This window comes from Agelaius tricolor, unplaced genomic scaffold (assembly GCF_023055355.1).
Source record: "Agelaius tricolor isolate 1412-34295 unplaced genomic scaffold, bAgeTri1.0.p SCAF_5, whole genome shotgun sequence".
In the NCBI taxonomy this organism is placed as follows: domain Eukaryota; kingdom Metazoa; phylum Chordata; class Aves; order Passeriformes; family Icteridae; genus Agelaius; species Agelaius tricolor.
The window spans coordinates 36,564,590-36,585,240 of NW_027269265.1; the positions used below are offsets into that span (position 1 = coordinate 36,564,590).

Consider the following 20,651-nt stretch of genomic DNA (forward strand, 5'->3'; position numbering starts at 1 on the left):
TACTGCCATGTATGTCACAGTCTTTCAAAGAAGAGATGGACACAGTTCATAGTCTGCATTTAGGAGATGATTATACAGGGATCAAAACCAGAGTGTTAAAGACCACAATATTCCTCTCCTCCCAACCACACCTATTCTTTTTTTAACACCAGGATTTCTGTGAAATAAAAATAGATGAGAACTTCCTAGTTGCATAATAGCAACTAGTTCTGCCAAGTTTTTCAAGGACAGGAAACTAGACAAAGACATTTCTAGAGAAAATAGTTTTAAAACACATTCAGTTATAAAAGTATATATTTTTTGTGCACAATATATAGTTTAACAATCAAAAGCAGAAACTGTAAACCTTCATTCTTAATAGCATTTAGACATACAAAGACGTACAAGTGTTGATTTCATACCATAGATATGTAAATTAAGCAGTTATTCTATAGACAACAGTAAGACATCCAAGAAGCAAACTGTTCTTGACTAATATAAAGGCACCAACTCCCTCACAGATTTGGCTCTTGCTGCATCAGAAAATAGTATTGATACTCAGATAATACTCAAGAGTCTCAGAAATTATTTTGTGTAGTATTCACTGCAATATTACAGTTTTGATATACCAATCACAGCATTTTATCAGCCAGCATGCTCATTTATTGGTAGAGATTAGGCAAGTCAAGGACAAGAACAATGGCAAGGGAGAAAAACATTCCGATGTTTGGAATGTCCAAATGCTAAAGAGCAGGTTTGCACTGTGTAAGCAGAATAAGGTAACCACTTCAGTCTTCTGTTCTAGGAGACAATCATAATTAAATAACATATACTTTTGCTTTCACAACTAGCAGCAAATATTCATTAAGTTAATCTGAAGTTTTTAAGAAGGAAAAAAAGACATACAAAGTCTCTATGCAGGTGGCTGTTCGAAGTTTATTATGCAATGTTCTTAAAAGTACTTCTTTGCTACTTGCATTTTTAAGCACATTACCTTAATTTACTGAGTGGGTAGCTAGTGAGATTTTGAAATTCAGTAGCATTCCAACAATTACCGGAAGCTAGAGAGGAGCCAACCCACACTACTCAATATCTAGTCCCCTAAAAATGACTTTACCTTATTCACATAAGACAAACTACCACTGGCCTATTTTTACATGCAGCTGCCCCATCCTTTGGTCGGTTGTTTGGGGTTTTTTGTTTGGTTGGGTTTTTGTTTGGTGGGTTGTTGTGGGTTTTGTGCGTGTGAGTGTTGCTTTTGGTTCTTTTTTCTTTAAATATCAAGTTGTCCTGGGACCCAACTGAAAATATACTGGTAACACTGACTGTTATTTCTACTAAAAAGAAAATAGAACACTTAACAAACACTGTCCTGCATTTTGGTGGATTAGTGTCATCTCTGACTCTGGGATTCAATACTGGTAGCCACAGGGCATTTGTGGACTGTCCTTCAAAAAAGCACCCCATAATGCTATTAAGTTTTAATTATTTGTCCAATCAACTTGGTTTCAAGATTTTTGCCATCCAACACTGAGTATTGCAGGTTAGTCCAAAGCATCATTTTCAACTTTAAAACAGGCATAATATACTGCTGGGTGGAATGAAAATAACCTAAGTCACTTAGAATTTAATTAAGATTTCAAGAAAATCTTTTTATATTACATTAAAACCAAACCATTTTTCTTAACAGGACAGTGGTTTACCTCACCTGGTCAGAAACTCCTCTATTCTGCAACAGAGTAAGAACATTTTATTTGCAAGAAAGTTGGATATGTAATATTTCCAATTGCCAGTCCCAATGTCTTCAATAATAAACCAGTCAGGAATCTATTTAGAACTAGTTTATTTAGGACTAGCAAACAGTTCATAAATAGCTACTGCTTCCTCCAGACTTGTGACAAAGAACTTTCACAATAAGCTTCTCTGGTTTTGGTAGGTTTCAGAAGCACCCCCAAAGTTACTGCTGAGAGCAAACTCTGCACCAGATCTCAATCATTATTTTGCACTGGAGAAAGGCATAAACTGAATTCCAGTGAAAACTGGCCAAAAGAGAGTAAGATATGGGATGCAAGCAAGCTGCATGCTTTTCTACTCAGTTTCTTCCAGTTCAGATGCCTCATTCAAAGACTTCAAAGTTAGCTTTTAGATGAGAGGTGTAAAATTTCCCATCAAATAAATACCTTAGGGAGATAATTTTATCTTTTTCTACTTGTGTGCATGGGGCTTAGATCAGATATGTATATACACACAACAAATATTACCAGAACAGTGTAGCATGATTAGTCATGGCCTCCAAACTGATGTCAATTTACAGTAAAGAAATGGCAACCTGTATATCCCTCTGGCTACCATTACCTTAAAGTTCATGTGGTTAGGAAGTGTTTTAAAGCCCTCAACCCACAAGTTGTAAGTAATGGGCCTCTTCAATTCTGTGATCCACAAATTCAACTCCAAACCAATCATGTGGTTTGGATTGTAAAACTATGGTTAGATGCTAGAGATACAAATCAGACAACATTCACCTAGTCCCTATTTTAGTGAAGACACTCAACTTATGAGGTATTTCAAACAGTGCAAAGTGCCCTCTCCAACTTTCCACAACTGTGAATTCAGGTTACCCCGCTTGTTCAACTTAAATAAAGGACTGAATTTCTGGTGGAGGGAAAAAAAAAAAAAAGAAACTGGGAAGAGGAATCAAACATGCAAGAAGATTCTCAAAGCCCTAACACTTTTAGCCCTGAGCAGTTTAAAGAAAGTGAAGGCAGATGAGTAGAAGGAAGTTGGCTGCTTTCTTGGAGTCAAGGCCATGTTTACATGAAGCAATAAAAGAAAACTAATCCCTACAGAAGGGGTACTGCTTCATTTGTCCCAGCCCCTCTTATTTCAGAATAGAAGTTTCACAGATCCATGAATACGGTGGCTTGCAGCTGGAGAGGCTGTCATTGAACAATGACAGCAGGCTTTAATTTTCAATTAGCTTCTTGGCTCTGATATTTGCTTGCTCAATGCGTTCCCTGTTTGTATCGGCCTGAAAGAGAGAAATTCATAGGTCATTTGCAGACTCAATGCAAAACAGTTAAAAAATTCAAACTGACATGAACTTCTGAATTGCAAGGTATCATCATTGTGGTAGAGAGAAGGGGAGCAACTTCTGTATGCTGGAGCTAATTTTTTTTTCCCTAGAGAGCATATGGCGTCAATTTTGGTAGAAACAACAAAGAGAAAAAGGTTTTACTCTTTAGCTTCAAAGACACTTTCAAAACACATCAGCTTTCCTCAGCTGGTAAGGAAGCATGTTAACAAAACAAGGGAATAGAAATTCTCTCCCAGTGTTTAGACATCTTATGAACCTCTAAAGAGAAAAAAAGGTTGTTCTGAACTAGAAGTAATAGTAAAAACTGGGCCCATGGGCATGAAGTCAGATTTATTTTGTTTAGTGCAAATCCATAGTTTTCATTCACATCCCCTCCAATGTACTAGCGCTGTAACAATATGGTATTTTAAAAACAAGCTTTAGATTTTATTATTTTTTAAAGCATCAAAAGTCAGGTCACAGAATCTAGGTTGAACACATCTGAAAGTACAGTTTTATTGAAAGGTATGATAAGGAGTTTATAAGTAATTCCCCAATTATGCAGTGTGCTGTGGGGATAGTGCAGGAAGTGTAATATGCACAAAATCAGCCTCTGCCCTCACCATGAGTGGAAACCCTAAGAAGCTCAACCTGTGCCAAGTATTAGCACAGGTTGATGTGCCAAGTATTAGCCATTTCACACCGTTGTCTTGAAATGGGCTAGGCAGAGCACACTTGCAGTTCAAGTCCTTCCCTCCCATTCCCTCCTTCCTGCCTTTCAGGTCAAGGGGAGGGGAGGGACAAAAACCTACCATGGAAAAGGGAGACTCTAATCTGCTAACAACACTTTGGAAATACTAATCTAGTTACTAGATCTTCTTCTAAGAAAAATCCAGTAATGTAAGTTTCATTATGGGTTTCTTCAAAGTAGGAGTCCTACATAACACTACCAAAAGTCACCCAGTCAAGCCTATTTCCCAGGTGAATCAGAATTCTTAAAAAAATAGAAGTATCAATTATATTCTGAAGTTAAATTCTGTTTCTTTACATGATACTGTTGTTTGGAGATTTACAGACAACATTTGGTTTGGTTTCCATACTGTTCACTACATTTAAGAAGTTATCAACATAGAAGGATTAATTTAAATATCCTGAGACAAGTTGCCAGTCTCAAAGTCAGGAATTGCACTTTCATTTTTATTCTGGTCTGCAAAGCAATTCTAACTTGTATACACCACATTTTATTTATTAGTAAAACTTGATCAGCAAGATTTATTCAAAATCTTATTCAAAATCACTAAACCAAAGGAGCATCAGGCCAAAAGAGATACTTGAATCTACTACAAACACTATAACTAAAAACAGTAATTCCCACTAGCAGTTTATTTGACCAGGCAGTTTTCAGTCTGCTTTATAAGAATTTCACACCTCATTTTAAATTCCAAGAAATTTTCTAGTGTACTTCCAAGTGTCTGACTTTTTTAACATGGTAATCAGATGTGCAGTTTCAGGGAACAGTTAATGCATCCTCCATATAATCATGTTGATTTGCCTTATCAATACTACATTACTAGACAAAATTGAACTGTTGACACACATTCAACTGGCATTTTTGTCAGATCAGAGGAATTCCATTCCTCTTTCTTTTAAGTCCACTGCAACATTTCAGTGAGATTTTTAAAATCCCATTTAGTCTTAATACTATAATTTCACAGTAATCAGTGTTTGCTTCTACTTTTTGAAATCTCTAATACACACTATTCATTAAAGGTTTTTCTTCCTTTCTCAACCAGGATGCCTATAAAATAACTTCTAGTCATTTCAGAATACAGACATTTCTAAAATAGACTTAGCATTCTCATTAAGCTTCCATTTGAAAGAAACCTCCCAAAATATATTTATATATGGTTAATCTGTTTGGAGAAGCTAACACTTAAGTAACAAAATTATATATAAAAAAGGAAGTTACTATACTTAACTTAATGTGCAGACCATTTCCCCATGCACCTACAAACTCCATTATTCCAAAGTCTCCCCAGGTCCAATATTAATTCATCCACAAGAATTAGGGCAATGAATAACTTGTGTTTTACTTTACATTCATTATAGTGACTTTCTAGGAATTTTGAAGAGCTATTGTTAAAAATATCTATTCCCTATCACAAGAAAAACAATTTCCTGCAAGTAACAATCCCCCGGGTATACCTCCAGTAAGTGTTTGTACTTTTGATCCCATGAAGTTTATTAGTTTTCAGAGTAAGTAGTCATTTGTGCTGTATATTTAGGTTTCCTGGCACTCAAGCATTTGAATTTTAAGCTATATACCCTATATGTATCAAGGTGTATCTCTTGTTCAAATCAGTGCAACCTAGAGGATAGCATAACCTTATCACACATATTTGCTGCAAATACAGTGAGCACATTCCTAATAACCTCTGAGTTACAACCTCTGAATTGAGAGCAGAGAACACCTTTGACATTTACCTTTATATTTATCCGGTCTATTTGTTTATTCTGGGCATCAATCTCATTGCCCATATCCAAAGCCATGTTTTTCAAATTCCCAAGAATGTTTCCAACTTGAGCAAGATTTTCATCCATTTCATCTTCTCTGGCATCATTGGTTATCCTGTTCAAATAATTAAGACAATGTTTCAAGAATCAAGAACTTGCTTTTGTCTAGCATAGATTTACTCTAGTAAAACTTGACTGTTTGTTGCACTATGCATTCAAACCAAGGTATGTTTTTCCCCCTTTTAAAACTCCCTGTACTCCAAGCAAGCACTCACCAAAAAAAAAAAAAAAAAAAAAAAAAAGAGTGCTAAGCTAGCCACTACTAAAAAAATAGCCTTAAAAATTAAAATAGTTACCTGAAGTTTAAGACGTGAGTTTCTCTCAAATATACTTTATGACAGTAATAGACCTTGATATTTTTAACAGTCCCCTCAATAACTAAGTACTAAGCCTTATAGTTCTCACATCCAGAAACAGACTGACCATACCACCACTATGTAAAAAAAAAAAAAAGTGTAGGATGAGCACAACAATACTGAAGGTGTAGGTGTCTGCCATCACCTCTCCAAGACACAAACAATTCCGCCAAACAATACTAAAATTTTTGATTTAGCAACTTGACCTAAAATGCATCTGTGAAAGAAGCTGACAACTAGTAACAGGATTTGTGCATTTGAGATTGAGGAATATGAGCTAGCAAACCTTGTAATATATCCACTACTTGGTCCTCCAGAAGTCTGAGGCTGCCGCTGATTTATACTTCTTGGTTGCATGGATATCACATGGTCTGCTGAGTTCTCTGTTCCATCTCCCCAGGTTGCTCTGTATGCTTTGCTGGCCTCAAAGTTCTTTGTCCTACTCCATAAAAATAAAAAATCTGAACCACTAAATCAGAAATATAGCTTCCTGACTGAAATTCAGTATTAATCTAGAATTTTCATAAACATTTGTCTTGTGCCCAAAAGAGATGAAATTTTGTACAGATAAAACTTTGTCTATATAATACAAGTTCTTGTATCTTGATAGTACAAACACAACGGAGTTACTCTAAGGACAGTGATTACTTTGGTCTTAAGCTTTAATAAAAGAACAGTAATTTGCTTAAAGCAATACTTTAACAGAGGACAGAAGCTTATGACAGTCACAAGAAAGCTTACCCTGTCATAAAATAGAAATGCACTTATAACTGGAATTAATCTAGAGACAAGATTAGTTACCTTTCAGGAAGAAATGAGGATAAATGCAAAAACTCACTCAAACAAATACCTATATTATGCAAGAAAACCATTAATTGCTACTATTTTTTAATCAAACATTAAAAAATTACTTGGCAACAGAAGAAGTTAATGTTTCTCATGTTAACTTTGATTATGAACTAACAGTAATCATGTTTAAGTAGTTCTTTCATTCTGCAATTCAATTGTACTAACTCCATTAAATCAATAAGCCAACTTGCCATTATACTTTTTCCATGTAAATCACAGGAGAAAAAAAAATAAAGAAAGCACACTGACACACAGCGGTCTCAAGAATCACAGAGCCACAAAAGCATGAGGAGAAGAAAACCTAGCAAAATAAACTTATCTAAATTGAGGTCAGTTCTCATTAATCCTGAAGAATTTATTTTGAGAATATTCTCATGTTCACCTTATTTTGTGGCATTTTCAGGTTTAAGCTAGACAATCCAGACACTGCCATTTTTCTGCTTCTTTAAACACCTGTGAAGGAAATCTGTAGTGTCTCAATACACCTAACTTTGCAATCAGAGGCAATTTCTGGAGATATTGTGCCTGTCAGTAACCCGGACGTTACACATTTGAAGAGTTGTGAAATTATCTGTAATGAACAAATCTTCCCCTTCATTCTAAGGGTATTTATGTATTCAATATGGGAAATTACATCTCATAGGTCAGATCCTACAAGAAATAATCTAAAATGAACATATTGAAGGGAAAAAATAGAATAATTTCGCCGTTAATAGTGGAAATATTGCACCCAACAAAACCCTGAAGAAACGTAAACTAGTCAATTCTAGCTCCTTGTACATACACAGGCCTAAAGATATCTAAGTTTACTGCAACTAGATTGAGCATTGTATTTTAATCTCATTTATACTAAAGCCATAACTGGAAGAGATCTTTGTATGATTTGCTTCTGGTGGAGCAAAGTCTTAGGTGCCAGAGGCAAATGTGAGGACTTCATCAACAAAAAACAAGTGACCTGAGGACTAGTTGCACCTGTGAAGTAGACAGCCAGAAAAAAATTACTGTTCAAAATAAGCACAGTTAAGAAGAAAACTTCTCACCACCCGCTTTTAAGAGCTGTTTTTCAAATTACTATACATTCACATTTCTCAAGTTTCATTTCTGCAAAACTAAGGCAATTTACACAACCTGTCAAACCAGCAATGGCTCAAGCAGTTGCTCACCATTTCCACAGCTAATAATACCCTTTGTAGTAAGGGACATTCTCTATTCATGTCAGTATTACAAAACATCACAATCACAAGGAGAACCACATGCAGACAGACATCATGCACATGCAAGCACAAATGCAATAGAAACATCACTTCAGACAGCTGGTTAAATATGCATCTGCACTACTAACACTGACCTTGTCCTAAAATCCACTTTCACCAGTTTAAGTGAATACAGCTTCTTATCCTAGTCTTCATTTTTAGAAAGCAAGCATCAGTGTTAGGAAAGAATGGAGAAGAAAGTAGTACACATCAACAAAAAGGTAAATTGTTAATAGTACATAGATTGTATAACAGTATTTTTTATTTTCACAAAGCTTTTATAAATAATCTAAACCTAGGAGAAATTAAAACAAAAAAAAAACCAGTAACTCAGCAAGTGTTCTGATTTAGCTTATATAGCTTTATGCTTTTATGAAAAGTATGAAAAGCTGTGGAGGTAACTGATTGACAAATAACATTGAGAAAAGGGTTGGTGTACCAGTAGATATATGAAAGAGACTCACTCTCTTTCTTCTTTGCTGCCCTCTACTTACCCATTTTTTTTCTATACATTACTGTCCAGTTTGGTACACAACTACTTCTGTTCTTGTTATCTGTGTACTTGGAGTGCCACAAGAGTTCATAAATTCTGAGCTTGTTTAGTTTCAATAAGCTGCTTAGCTTCAGTGAAATAAGACTATTAACTACAGAAAACAAAGACTGAGTGTGTCAAAATGCTCAAAGTCCACCAGCTTGAGCCAACTAATATATAGCAGTAAGCACACCTATCCAGAAGTCAGGACATCTGCATTTTCAAGGGACTAAAGCACTAAGACTTTCAGCTTTAGAAGTCACATTCATATCTATCCTAAATGACCCTCTAAGTGCTATTCTCTTGGTTAAACAGACTTAGCTACTCCAAGGAATATTTACCTAAACTTCTGCTACTTCTCCACTGAATGATAATTGATTTTGCTCATGCTAAAGAGCAAAAACCAACAAATGCACACACTATTCACTTCAGTCACTATACTCAATTTATGCCTCCTTCATTTGGATGGGCTATGATCACATCCAATTAACACAAACAGTTTGGTACTTTACTACTTAAAGCTAGGACACCATCAAAAATAATTCTGACATTGCTCAGACTGTTTACTTGTTTAAAAGTACAAATCAAGTGTCATACTAAAGATTAGATTACTCAACTGATTTAGATATGGCAGCCCTAACACTGAGTTATAAAAGCAATGTGAAGCAGGTCTGCAAGAATTTATGTAGTCATTAGTGAAAAGATTAAAGCTTTAACACCAGTGTCTGCCCTGTTCTCCTAGTCTCACCCTCCCTAAAGTATGAATAAGCTGTCTTGCTTTTAAATTAGTACAAGAGTATTTTGTGAAAAAATTATTTTTGGAAGCAAATTTCTAAGAGACAGGCACTTACATATAGCTATTTGCAGTTCAATTTTGTCTCATCTGCATGGATATTAATAATCGTCTACTAAATAGAAGCCTTAAATAGATTAGGCCAGAACTGTGCAGGATGCTATATAGCAGCTATATTTACAGTAAAAGGGGCACAATGTTTGGTTAGATACAAGTTAGCTTTAGTTACTCCCATACAATTTTAAAAGGATGCAGCTCTACAAATCAAAACAATCAATTTTGTTAGAGATTCAGCATTTTTTAATTAGCTCTTTAATTAGTTAATATTTCCTGGTACAGTAGATATTGGGAATATTCCTAGAGCTCTAGGCCCAAGTACCAATATAACTGACCTGTTGCAAGGACAGACACAGAGCCCACAGCATTTGTTGAGCTCTGTCAGTGTCTTCTCAGCTTCTCTCATGTCCTTGTTTATCTGGTCCATGCCTTCTTCTATACGATTTAGTTGTTCTAGAAGAGAAACAAATAACCTGACTAAACATGGACTGGGAGAAGTGGGCAAAATTAACATTTCTTTATAGCAGGAAGAAGTTTCAGTTCTATCTTTATATAAAGACTATTGACATTTTTCTTTCCTGCCTTCTAGGATTTTTTTTTAATTTTTAAGAAAGATATTCAATGAGAGGTTTTGGTTACTACTTTGCAAATATCTTCCCCATCCTTAGAGCAGCATTTCTATTGCTACTTTTAGAATAAATGCAGCTAGTTACATTCATGCCATAGTGGAAGAAAGCAGCTTCTGTAGCAGAGCTGTATTACATTGTAACTATCATTACTTCTCAACTACTTTAAAACATATTTTAAATACTACAAATACCTAGGAATAACCAACTAGGAAATCTCATTTTTACCTAAATAGTCTTTAATATTAAGCCTTTAGTTTCAACAACAACTCTTCTATAATAGTTCTTTTCTTACATTCGTTACATTCTAATATTGATTTTTAGTGTTAGGGAAGAACTTACCTCCTTGCTCATCCAGCATGGTAATAGTTTTGATGCCAACATCCTGGGACTGCAGAAAGAAATTTAGTTGCAGATATAAAATGAGACTGCAGTGCAAAATCAGAAGGTCTGGATAGTAAATTTGATAATTCATCCAAGATTATAATAAAACACTGTACTTAAAATAATTTCTGTAGTAAAGCTATTAGAAGTCTCAAATTACCAGCTATGTTAGTGTAACAGGTAAGGCTGATAAGCGCCTATCTCAGTAAGTGAGGCTTTTATGGTATTTTTGTGAGGTTTTTCTTACATTACAAAAGATGATAAAATTTATTGTAATACTCAGATTGAACTGTGACAACATCTAGCTAGAAAAGCAAACCTAGCTGTGCTTCATTTTGAGAACTAGCATTTGGTTTATTCATCCCTACATCCTTCAAAAGGGCTTACAAGGCCTTTAGTCCTGGGAGCCAGAATGAAAGCAAGCAAAACAAAGCCTGCAAAATAATTTCTAAGAATTTAGCAGTTAGGAATATACTACAGCAGAGTAGTATAAGAGCTCTTTGCTGGCTCAGTGTCTTGGATCTAGCATGCAAGTTGCACCCATGTTTTACTGTAAACTGGCAGCATAGAATGAATCAGGAAACTATGACACCAAAAGAAATTATGTTGGCTCATGACATTTACTTAACGGTTGTGTGTGAAGTATTCATCAGGCTACAGTGATCAAATGCCTTACTGGCAACAGCTGCATCTTCAGCAACCAGAACTGTGCAGAGGAGTAGGATTCCTCATACAACTTCACTTTGATAAACCCAAATACAGAATTGTTTCAAATAATGTAAAAGGGTGTTAAGAGTTTCCTTATCAGTTAAAACTGATGAAAAGATTGTAAGAAGATGTATGTAGAATTACTTGTTTGAACCAGGAGCAGTCATACTCTACCACCGCACCCAGCTGACCCCTATTGTCCTCATTAGTGAAACATTTCTAAACTGTTCACAGACAAAGTGAGCTGAAATACAGACGAAAGATGTTATGAAATGCAAATTTTGCAGCAGCCAAAGACATAACTGACCATCAGAAGACTTTTTACAACTAATCTGCAACATTTGGAGATCAGATCCTTTTGCTTAAAACAGGTAAAAAGGATATTGATTCTTCTGTAATCTGATAGAATGTGAAAATCATGTAGGTTATATCATTCTAATGCTACTACTCAATTAAGGCAGCAACTTCTAATGATAAAGTGTGTGTGTCTTGAGAAAGACAAAAAACTGTTTAAAATTACAGTTACCATGACGCTTTTTATACTTCATAAATCCAGAGAATTCAAAAGCTTTTTCTTACCTCAATGGCCAAGCCAAGAATCCTCCTTGTGCTTTCCAAAGACTAGAAAGTGAATTTTAAAATGAGTGCATTAATTACTTATACACACATCAGTATCTGAAAGTCTTCTCTGTCAGTTCATTGTAGTAAGGCAATAGTATACACCTTGTACACCAACAGTTCATCACCTTGTCTATATTTAACACATGCTACAACATATTGGCAGCACATTAGTTTTTCTTTGTTTTTAGTCCTTGCTATTATTTTTCTTATCCCATTGGAAAGTCTTAAAAAAGATAACATATTCAAATGAATTTTAGTTAAATAAGAAAGCCATGAAGTATCAATACAATTAACAATGCTGTAGGTAACCAAATTCTATCATATCTGTAATCACAACTGGTTGATCAGCACTCAGTTAAGTAAGTGACTTCAAAATTCAGCAGTTAAAACTCATTCTTATTTTTAGGAGTAGTCTTCACTCCAGTATTCACCAACTAAAGTGAAAACTTAAAACATTCAGCTATAACCTTGCAGAATCATTATCCTGGTCTGTATTTGTTTTTAAAAGATATTCTGATCTTGTTAGGCAAATACTGTAATCCCAGATGTTTTCCTATAATATTTACCTCATCAGTGACCTGGTTGGCCCTCAGCTGAATTTCTTCAGGTGATAGCTCATCCATGATGAGGAAATACTACTTGTAAGGAATCACGTTAAAGAGAACCTTCCCCCTGTAATAACAGATACCAAGTAAGCATTAGAATTATCATTTCATCAGTATTTTGAGTTGAAAGTAGAAGATAGTTCAAAGAATGAGAGCCTATACATTTCATTATGCATAGTAAAACATCTCATTAGGACTAGAAGACACTAAAATAATTATTCAGCTGATATGACCTAACTGAGGAGCTAAAAGAAATACAGGAACAATCAGTATATGAAGAACGTTTTTTTTTTGGCTTCCTAAACATTTTTGAAAAAATTCTATAGTTAGTAAGGTAAAAACCAGGAAATAAGGTCTTAATGCTTAATTTTCCATGCTGGAAAAACACATTAGTTTGCCCAGTAATCTAGAAATAAATTTATTAAGACATTTAAGTTATTAGTATAAACTTTAAGTGTTCTTTCCATTTCCATTGAAGAATTTAAATATCAGAAAAAGGAGAAACATTTTCACAGACAAAACACCACCTAAAATGATCCCAAGTAAGACTCTAGAAATGGTTGTTGTTATTGTATGGTGAATTCCTCAAATGCAAAAGGATCCACGAAGGTTTTAACTGGCATGTCTGAAACTGTAGCAAAGGTTTTCTAATCTACCTTTCTCATAATAAGCACAGGGTAATAACTGAGTCCCAAGACACCATGATCTACCTTTTGCTAAAAACAGAAGATATATATTTTGCCTAAAATACAAGATAAATTAGCAATCCCATCAATAAGCGTATTCCTATCTGAGATAGGTTTTTCAGAGTTAAGAATCTGCATTTTTGTTGGAGGAATGGTAATAAAGCCATCACTCCTAGCAATGGGAAAACAGAGCTCACAATCTATACAAGAATTTAATGAGATAGCACATAAGCTGAGAAATAAGAGGATATTTCTCCCCCCAAATTTTCCCCCTTAATTTTAAATTACTCCTTGATCTTTCACATGAGTAGCTTGCAATTAAGTTCATGGTACTCATGGATATAATTCCAAACATCCTGCTTGACTTGACTAATTTTCCCCTACAAGATCAGTATTTTAGAATATCTAACAAAAGTAATTGCTCCTAGGAAGTTAAATTTATGCAGATTTGCCCAGCTGTTACCCCACAGCTCTTCACAAGGAGTGTGCATTACTCTGATGGTGAACTGAAATCAAGACCCCTAAATCCTTTACAGCTGAAGTACTTAAAGATTTAAAGAACATTTCAGCAGGTTTGGTCTTCAGCACCTAGCAGAGCCTGAGACTATAGCTCTAGGAGATTTCTGTAAAGTAGATGTCAGTGTATGTTAGTGTTTGCTATCATTAAATAAAAAAAAACCAAAACAAGATAATCTCATACAAGGCCTCTAACGCTGTTTTCAGTAGTCCAGTTTCAGTGTATAATCAGTAAATTATCTTTTCATTCACAGGCTTAAGTTCCTTTCATAAGGTTTATCTGAGGCAGTCGCAGCTTTGAATTTGAGAACACTCTTCAGGCTGATTTGCACACCTAAGGACCAGTAAACCTGAGACAGGGAGGAAAGTACCTATTTTCACTGAATAAGATTAAGCAACATCTCTGGGCAATCTGTTCCAGTGCTCAGTCATCTGCACCATGAAAAAGCTTTTCCGCATATTCAGGTGGAACTTCCTGTGCATGAGTTTCTGCTCTTTGCCTCTTCTCCTGTTGTTGGGCACCACTGAGAAGAGCCTGGCTCCATTCTCTGACACCCTCCCTTGAGACACTGATAGACATTGATGAGGTCCCCTCTCCATTGTTTCTTCCCAAGGCTGAGCAGGCCCAGCTTCCTCAGCCTTTCCTGGTAAGAGAGGTGCTCCAGTCTCTTAATTATCTTCCTAGCCCTTTGCTGGACCCACTCCAGGAGCTCCATGTCTCTCTTGTACTGAGGAGCCCAGAACTGAACACAGCACTCCGGATATGCCCTCACCAGGGCTGAGCAGAGGGGCAGGATCACCTCCCTGGACCTGCTGGCAGTGCTCTTCCTGATGAACTCCAGGTTCCCACTGGCCTTCTTGGCCACAAGGGCACTGCTGGCTCAGTTGTTGTCCACCTGAACCCCCAGGTTCCTGGCAGAGCTGCTCTCCAGCAGGTCGGTCCCCAGCCTGTGCTGGTGCCTGGGGTTATTCTTCCCAGGTGCAGGACCCTGCACTTGCCTTTGTTGGATTTCTGACAGTTCTTCCCTGCCCATCTCTCCAGCCTGTCGAGGTCCTTCTCAAGGGCTGCACAGCCCTCTGGGGTATCAGCCACTCCTCCCAGCTTTGTGTCATCAGCAAACCAGTTCTAACAGCTGACAGACAGGCTTTGTGTTCCCCTAGCTTGCTCACATCTTTATGAGTAGCTCCAGTGACAGCCAGCAAGAAGTTCTATAGAAATGCACAGCATTCCACTCACTTTTGCCCAAAATTAATAGCATTTTGTCTTGACACTGTTTATAAATTGACCTAACAATCAAGAAATCCAGCTTCAAGATGTGGAGGAAAAACCCTTCCAACACAGCAGACACAGAGGGGAAAAAAAAGTTACTTCCAGGATTTTTCAAAGCTGAGTTATGCATGTGCTTATCTTCTGATGCTCATATTTGGAGACCTGTAGTGCTTTGCCTCTTGTGACATGAAACCATAATTTAAAGCTCATATAATTGTGAGGGTATTACCTGTGTGAGTAAGCTAAGTAAAACCATTCAGAACACTTGGTTAAGAGAAATGTTCTGACAACCTTTATCATAGATAAAGGGTTCAGCTATTTGCTGAGCTTTTCTGATAATTTCTTGAGGTCTTATGTCACTGAAAAGTGACAGAACATTTCTTTCTTTCTTTCAACTTCCCAGCAAGCTTATCTGCTTCACTTTTCAGACGTTACCATTAGAGTATATAAAACAAGACATATTAAGATTTCCTTATTAAGACAGGCATAAGAAAGCATGTCTTTGAATTAGTATGATTATAATGTCTGTTTAAAGTTGAATATCCAAGCCAAATGCATTAGACTCCAAAAACCTATAGTTTTATTCCTGTTAGTTTGCAGCATTGCTTTTGTAAGCACAGACACAATCTACATGGTAGCTCTGCAGTGGCAATTAGTGCCATAAGGCAGAACAGAAAAACACATTCTCTAGGCAATAAAAACTTCTCACCACGTGGCAGTTTAAAAACATTTAAAAAAGCACAAAACACTAATTTAAAACAAACAAAACATTTCCAAAATAGCCTGTTTCCAAAGACGTGAATACAGACTCAATAGCTACAGGCCTAATGGAAATAGCTGAACAAAGCAGGTGCCCTTCATGCAAGATACCTCAAAAGAAATTTTAACAGCCAAGATGAGGCCATTTGTATTGAAGTAACTCAGCTGTTCCAACAGAACACAATATACATACATACAGAAAGGATGTTTACCCATCTTTCTGCCTAGGAATCAGAAAACATCCTTGGAGGTATCTTACTCCAATGTTAATGGTATACGGCAAAATTTATAAGGCATTAAGATTATTCAATAAAGACAAAATATACAGAGAGAAAAAAACTTGATATGGTTATTATCATTTGTTATGATAATATTTGCTAAGGCAAGCATTTATTTTAACATTGATACTCAATGTCTATTTTCTTCACCTTCCCTCCCCTACCATTTACAAAATCCTAGCCACAAAATAACCAAAGTAAAAAAAAGAGAACAGCCTACGAAGATATTTCATAATTATATCAATATTCTGCTATTTTTAATTTTCTTTCTAGATGGGCAAACTTTAAACAAGAATCTAAAGTACCTTAAGACAAAGCAGTACTCCTTTAAGGAAGGATGTGATGTCAGCTTTGTTTACTTTCTTTTATCAGTTTTCTGCAGTATTTGCTCAGTTAAACACATTTCAGTACAACTCCCCTTCTGCCCCCTTCATAGGAAGGCCTGGTACTTGCAGAGTATGCAAAACTAAACTTGCTACAAAAATGTACTTTATTGAGATAACTGGGCTCATTAAACCTTCCTACTAGGAAACAAATTACAACACATTCATTACCTTAACTATCACTGCCTTACAAAAAGGAAGATTCATTGAGAAACCAGAGCAGCAAGGAAATAAACACACGGCCATCAAATTTTTACTGCTATGCTTTATTTGGGAGATTGTACAAAATAGAAAGAGTTCTTTGAAATTCCAATTCCAACCTAAAGCTTTAGATCTCTTCACAAGACTACTCATGTTGGGCTAAGCCATCCTGTAAGTTCACCACTATAATACATAACATAACTACGACATTGCTGCCCAAGCCAATTAAGGATGGATTAAGCTTAAGTTACTTCTATCTCCTGGACAAGAGGAAACAAACTTATGTCTGCACAGCCTTTTTTCCACTTACTATCCATTTAGTCATGGCTCCAAAAACCCTGAAAAACTTTCAATTCACTCTCCTATGTGAAATTCTTAGGCTGGAGAGGACTGAAAGACAAAGCAAAGGTTATTGCAAAATAATGAGGGACACAAGAAGCACTTTTGGGGTGATTTTATCACGGTCCATTCAAAGCATCACTGGTTTAGAGATCTTAATTTTGTTAATCAACACTCACAGAGCAGTGGAAGCATTTTAGTGGGTTCTCTGTCTAGCTTGGAAGATGGAAGGTGACAGACTGATGTGAGCTATGGCTTGGTCTCTATTAGCAGGAGGGTGATCCTGGGAGACTACAGTGCAAATTTTTCCTTGGGAAAAGCACTGCTCACACTGCCACATTTGCGGTGGATCAGTCCCAAGCAATGAGTTCTGTCCCCAGCTACTGAACTGGGAGCTAACATCTGCCAAGGCAGAACTTTCATAGTGTGAGAGGAGCAAATTCAGCGTTAGGAACCCCCCTGGTGACCTGTCTGACCACATCCCCAGGTTTAAGTACCTGCTTGTGATCAGAAAGCTACGGAAGTATCACTTCATCCAACACTAGTTCACTGGCTGCTTTCCTGACAATAGGCACATTAAAAACTTTGGGGGGGGGGGGAGGTAATAAAGCATTTGAATGGAAAGACCCTCAAGATTTAAAGCATTGCTGTATGCAGCCAGCAACAACATAATCACATCTGCCACCCACCTTCCCAGAGCACGCTGTAAAAAATTAACATAAAATCTTTTTTTGTTGTCTCTCTCATGGGCCTAAAATACCCCACTGCACTACTAAGGGTTTTCCTTGCAAGTATTTTCATTTTCATTCAGAATTACTTGCCAACTGGAAGCCAGTTATTTATACCAACACACTCAGCTTCCAATGCAGACAAGTTTCAGAAGCCATTACAACAGTGACTTTGCACAGCATTTTTAAAGTTTTTTTTTCAATACCAATAATCTTCTGGGATTTATAAGACACTTCCATAGCAATGAAAGCTATAGTAGGCAAGTTACATTATTTAAATATGCTCTTCTTCAGCACTTAGCTGAGAAGTAATTCTAATGCTTATTGTCATTGTCTCTAGGAAAAAAGAAAACTTAATTCCTTGCTTTATGACCACCACAACACATTAAGGCTGTGCTGTCCAAAATACTCAAAAACTTTACTGATCTTTATGAATTTAAATTAATTGCAGGGTGCCACAATGCTGGTAAAGTGCTTGTTCAACTCCAATTACACTGTCCACATCTGGACAGGGAGAGGCTGACAAAAGCAACAAGTTTCCTAAAGCCAGACAGCTCTACTTGCACCAGATCAATATTGTTTGATTGCTGGCACTTTCACAAACCCACCCTGAATAAGATTATTGTTCTGCATCTCTGGCTGACAAGAAGCAGTTTTGTACCTCTGACAGGCTGAATTCCTTTCAGAATTTTGAATGCAATTCAGAAATGGATATATCCATTACATTTGCTACATATCATAAACTACTTCCTTATTCAGCATCTGAAGGTCCTCTATTTGCACATACCCCTTTTCCTGTGAAGTTATGCTTTTAATCAATATCCCAAACTTCCCTTCCTCTTTCACTGATAACTTGTAAACTGGGGGGGAGAAGGAAATAGCCTATCCGGTGCATCTACAAGTATAATTGAGAAATACAGCTTATGTCTTCTTACCACAAAGATAGGAACTAACTGCTGATACTACCCAGCTGTTGCAGCAACTGACTGGAAGCCAGTATCTCATGAGCTGTATTTTTAGCTGTCAGTGAACAAGTACAGCCTCAGGTGATTGCAGATGCTCTCAGTTCCTTCTCTTGTAAAGGGAGATGCTGCCTTCCCCAAAAGATGGAAAAATTAATGAAACAATATTCTTAGATATGTGAATGTTAAGTATGAATTTCCTGTGCATGCTTACAAAGATCAAAATTAGACAGCTTTGTGTTTAGTGATGGAGGTTTTTCTGTTCTCTCAAATTCTTCATATCACTAATACGGAAAAGTTGGGTTTTTAAAACCCTTCCTTAACACAAACAGCTATCCTACTTGCTAGTTAGCTGAAATTCAGCCCAGCTAATACAGGGTGGCACAAGGCATCAGCACCAGAATGTACTCCGCCAGAAATTATTATGTCTACAAGATAAATGAATAAAGCATCTGTGGCCCTGGAGGAAGAGGCCAGGGCCCAGGACCAAGACACTACTCTGCATGCTTCCTGCTTTCCCTTATCAGCTTCCTGAACACACTGCACAGAGGCGATAGCACAAACAGGCGCTACCAATGCCACCTCCTCTGTGCACTGTGTTCAGTTCTACTCTCACCTCAACAACTCATTTTTGCCCCTGAAAAAGCCTCATGAAACCTCCTCCAAATCACATACTGGCCAATACAAATTCACAGTCCAACTTTGATCCATTTACTGAGTTACAGACTCCATTTCTCCTAAAGACACAAACTGTGCTATATAACTGTGCCCCTACTTCAAAAACTGCAGAGCAGAGGAGGTCAGGCTAGACTGGCTACTAGACTGCCAGTAAGCAATAAAGTGCTCAACTGGATCAATCAAGCAAGCAGTTGATATTACAAGTGGATTTGCCTTTGGCCCTAAACACCTTCCTACATAACTGTTCCCTCTACAGTACAGAATCACCTTTGTTTATGAAGGGGAAGTAAAATAACACTCTTAGTTCTAAAGACTGAGCATCTAGTACCCTTTTTCAGAGAACAAAACAAAAAGTTAGGCAAATAGTTAGAGAGGTTGCATAAAGAAATTTCCCAAGTTCCCTTAGATCGTTTACTTAGAGTGTCAAGTCATGTGCTGACTTACCATTAAGTGAAACAGAAAGAGAAAACAGTGAAAAAAGCGAAAAATAAAGCTGACTCATTAGTAGCTTCCCAGAAGCACCAAGGGCATCGAGAGGTACAAGTGAAAGAAGCACAAGAAGCACTTCGATTCTTATTGCTTACTACATTAACACTACAGCATTTTACAGATTAGTCTAAAGACAGCAAAACACAATACATAAGCTCAATAAGAAGCAACAAGAGGCGGGTTTTCTTCTGAGCCCTACTAACAGCGCAAGTCACGGGCTCCCACCAAGCAAATAAAAACCACCTGGACATAGCATTGCCATCTCCACTAGGGGCGAGCCCACGAGGCCTCCTCGCACACGGGGGCGGGCGCAGCCCACAGCTGAGGAGGGGGCTCGGAGGACCCGAGCCCGGCGCCCCGGCCACCCCATTGCCCTGCGCAGCCGATACAGGACGGCAACCGCAGCGGGCCAGGCCCGCCTAGCCCCACTGAGGCCTCCGGCAGCCACAGCCCGCCCCGCACAGGGCGCTACGCGGCACGGAGGAGGACGCGGACCGGATCGCACAGCCTGCCGCCTTACCCGGGGCGCTGCGAGCTGCCAAAGCCCAGCCCGTCACACACCTACCGGCACCGCCACAGCCACCGCCGCTCCCTTACGCCGGGCCGGGCCGGGCCGTCCCTTTAGGCTCCCATGTCCCGCCCGTCCCCGCTGCCGAGCGCCGGCCCGCGCGCGTCACCGCCGCCCCCGGAAGCGGGGCCGGGCCCGCCCCGCTCCTCCGCCACTCCCAAGGTGGCGGCGGGAAGGAACCGCCCCCGGCGCCCTCGCACCGGCCGGAACACCGGTCTGTGTACACCCGGCAGGGCGCCATGCGAGGGGTGCTGCGCCTCCTTCCCTCCCCCTTGAAGTGTGGGGGTCTCAGTGGCGGGTGTGGGTGTGCATGTGGTCCCCCGCGGTCCCGCCGTGCTTACCGGAGCTGCGGCAGCAAACAACGCAGTACAGAAGTGGCCCTAT

General features: G+C 38.1%; 1 protein-coding gene across 4 annotated transcripts; it reads right to left on the reverse strand.

The window, feature by feature from the left end:
• Positions 1-276: 276 nt before the first annotated feature.
• Positions 277-20,627, reverse strand: SNAP23 (synaptosome associated protein 23). Of its 4 annotated transcripts, none has more exons than XM_071427295.1 (8): positions 20,609-20,627; positions 12,372-12,477; positions 11,764-11,805; positions 10,435-10,483; positions 9,802-9,919; positions 6,269-6,421; positions 5,537-5,681; positions 277-3,007 (listed from the first exon to the last, which is right to left on the reverse strand). In XM_071427295.1, the coding sequence occupies exons 2-8, from the start codon at positions 12,426-12,428 to the stop codon at positions 2,942-2,944; spliced, it is 630 nt and encodes a 209-aa protein (XP_071283396.1). In that variant the 5' UTR covers positions 12,429-12,477; positions 20,609-20,627; the 3' UTR covers positions 277-2,941. The 4 variants fall into 4 exon arrangements, with proteins under 4 accessions (XP_071283396.1, XP_071283394.1, XP_071283395.1 ...); XM_071427293.1 differs by lacking the exon at positions 20,609-20,627 and adding an exon at positions 20,259-20,411; XM_071427294.1 differs by lacking the exon at positions 20,609-20,627 and adding an exon at positions 20,265-20,391.
• Positions 20,628-20,651: the final 24 nt, after the last annotated feature.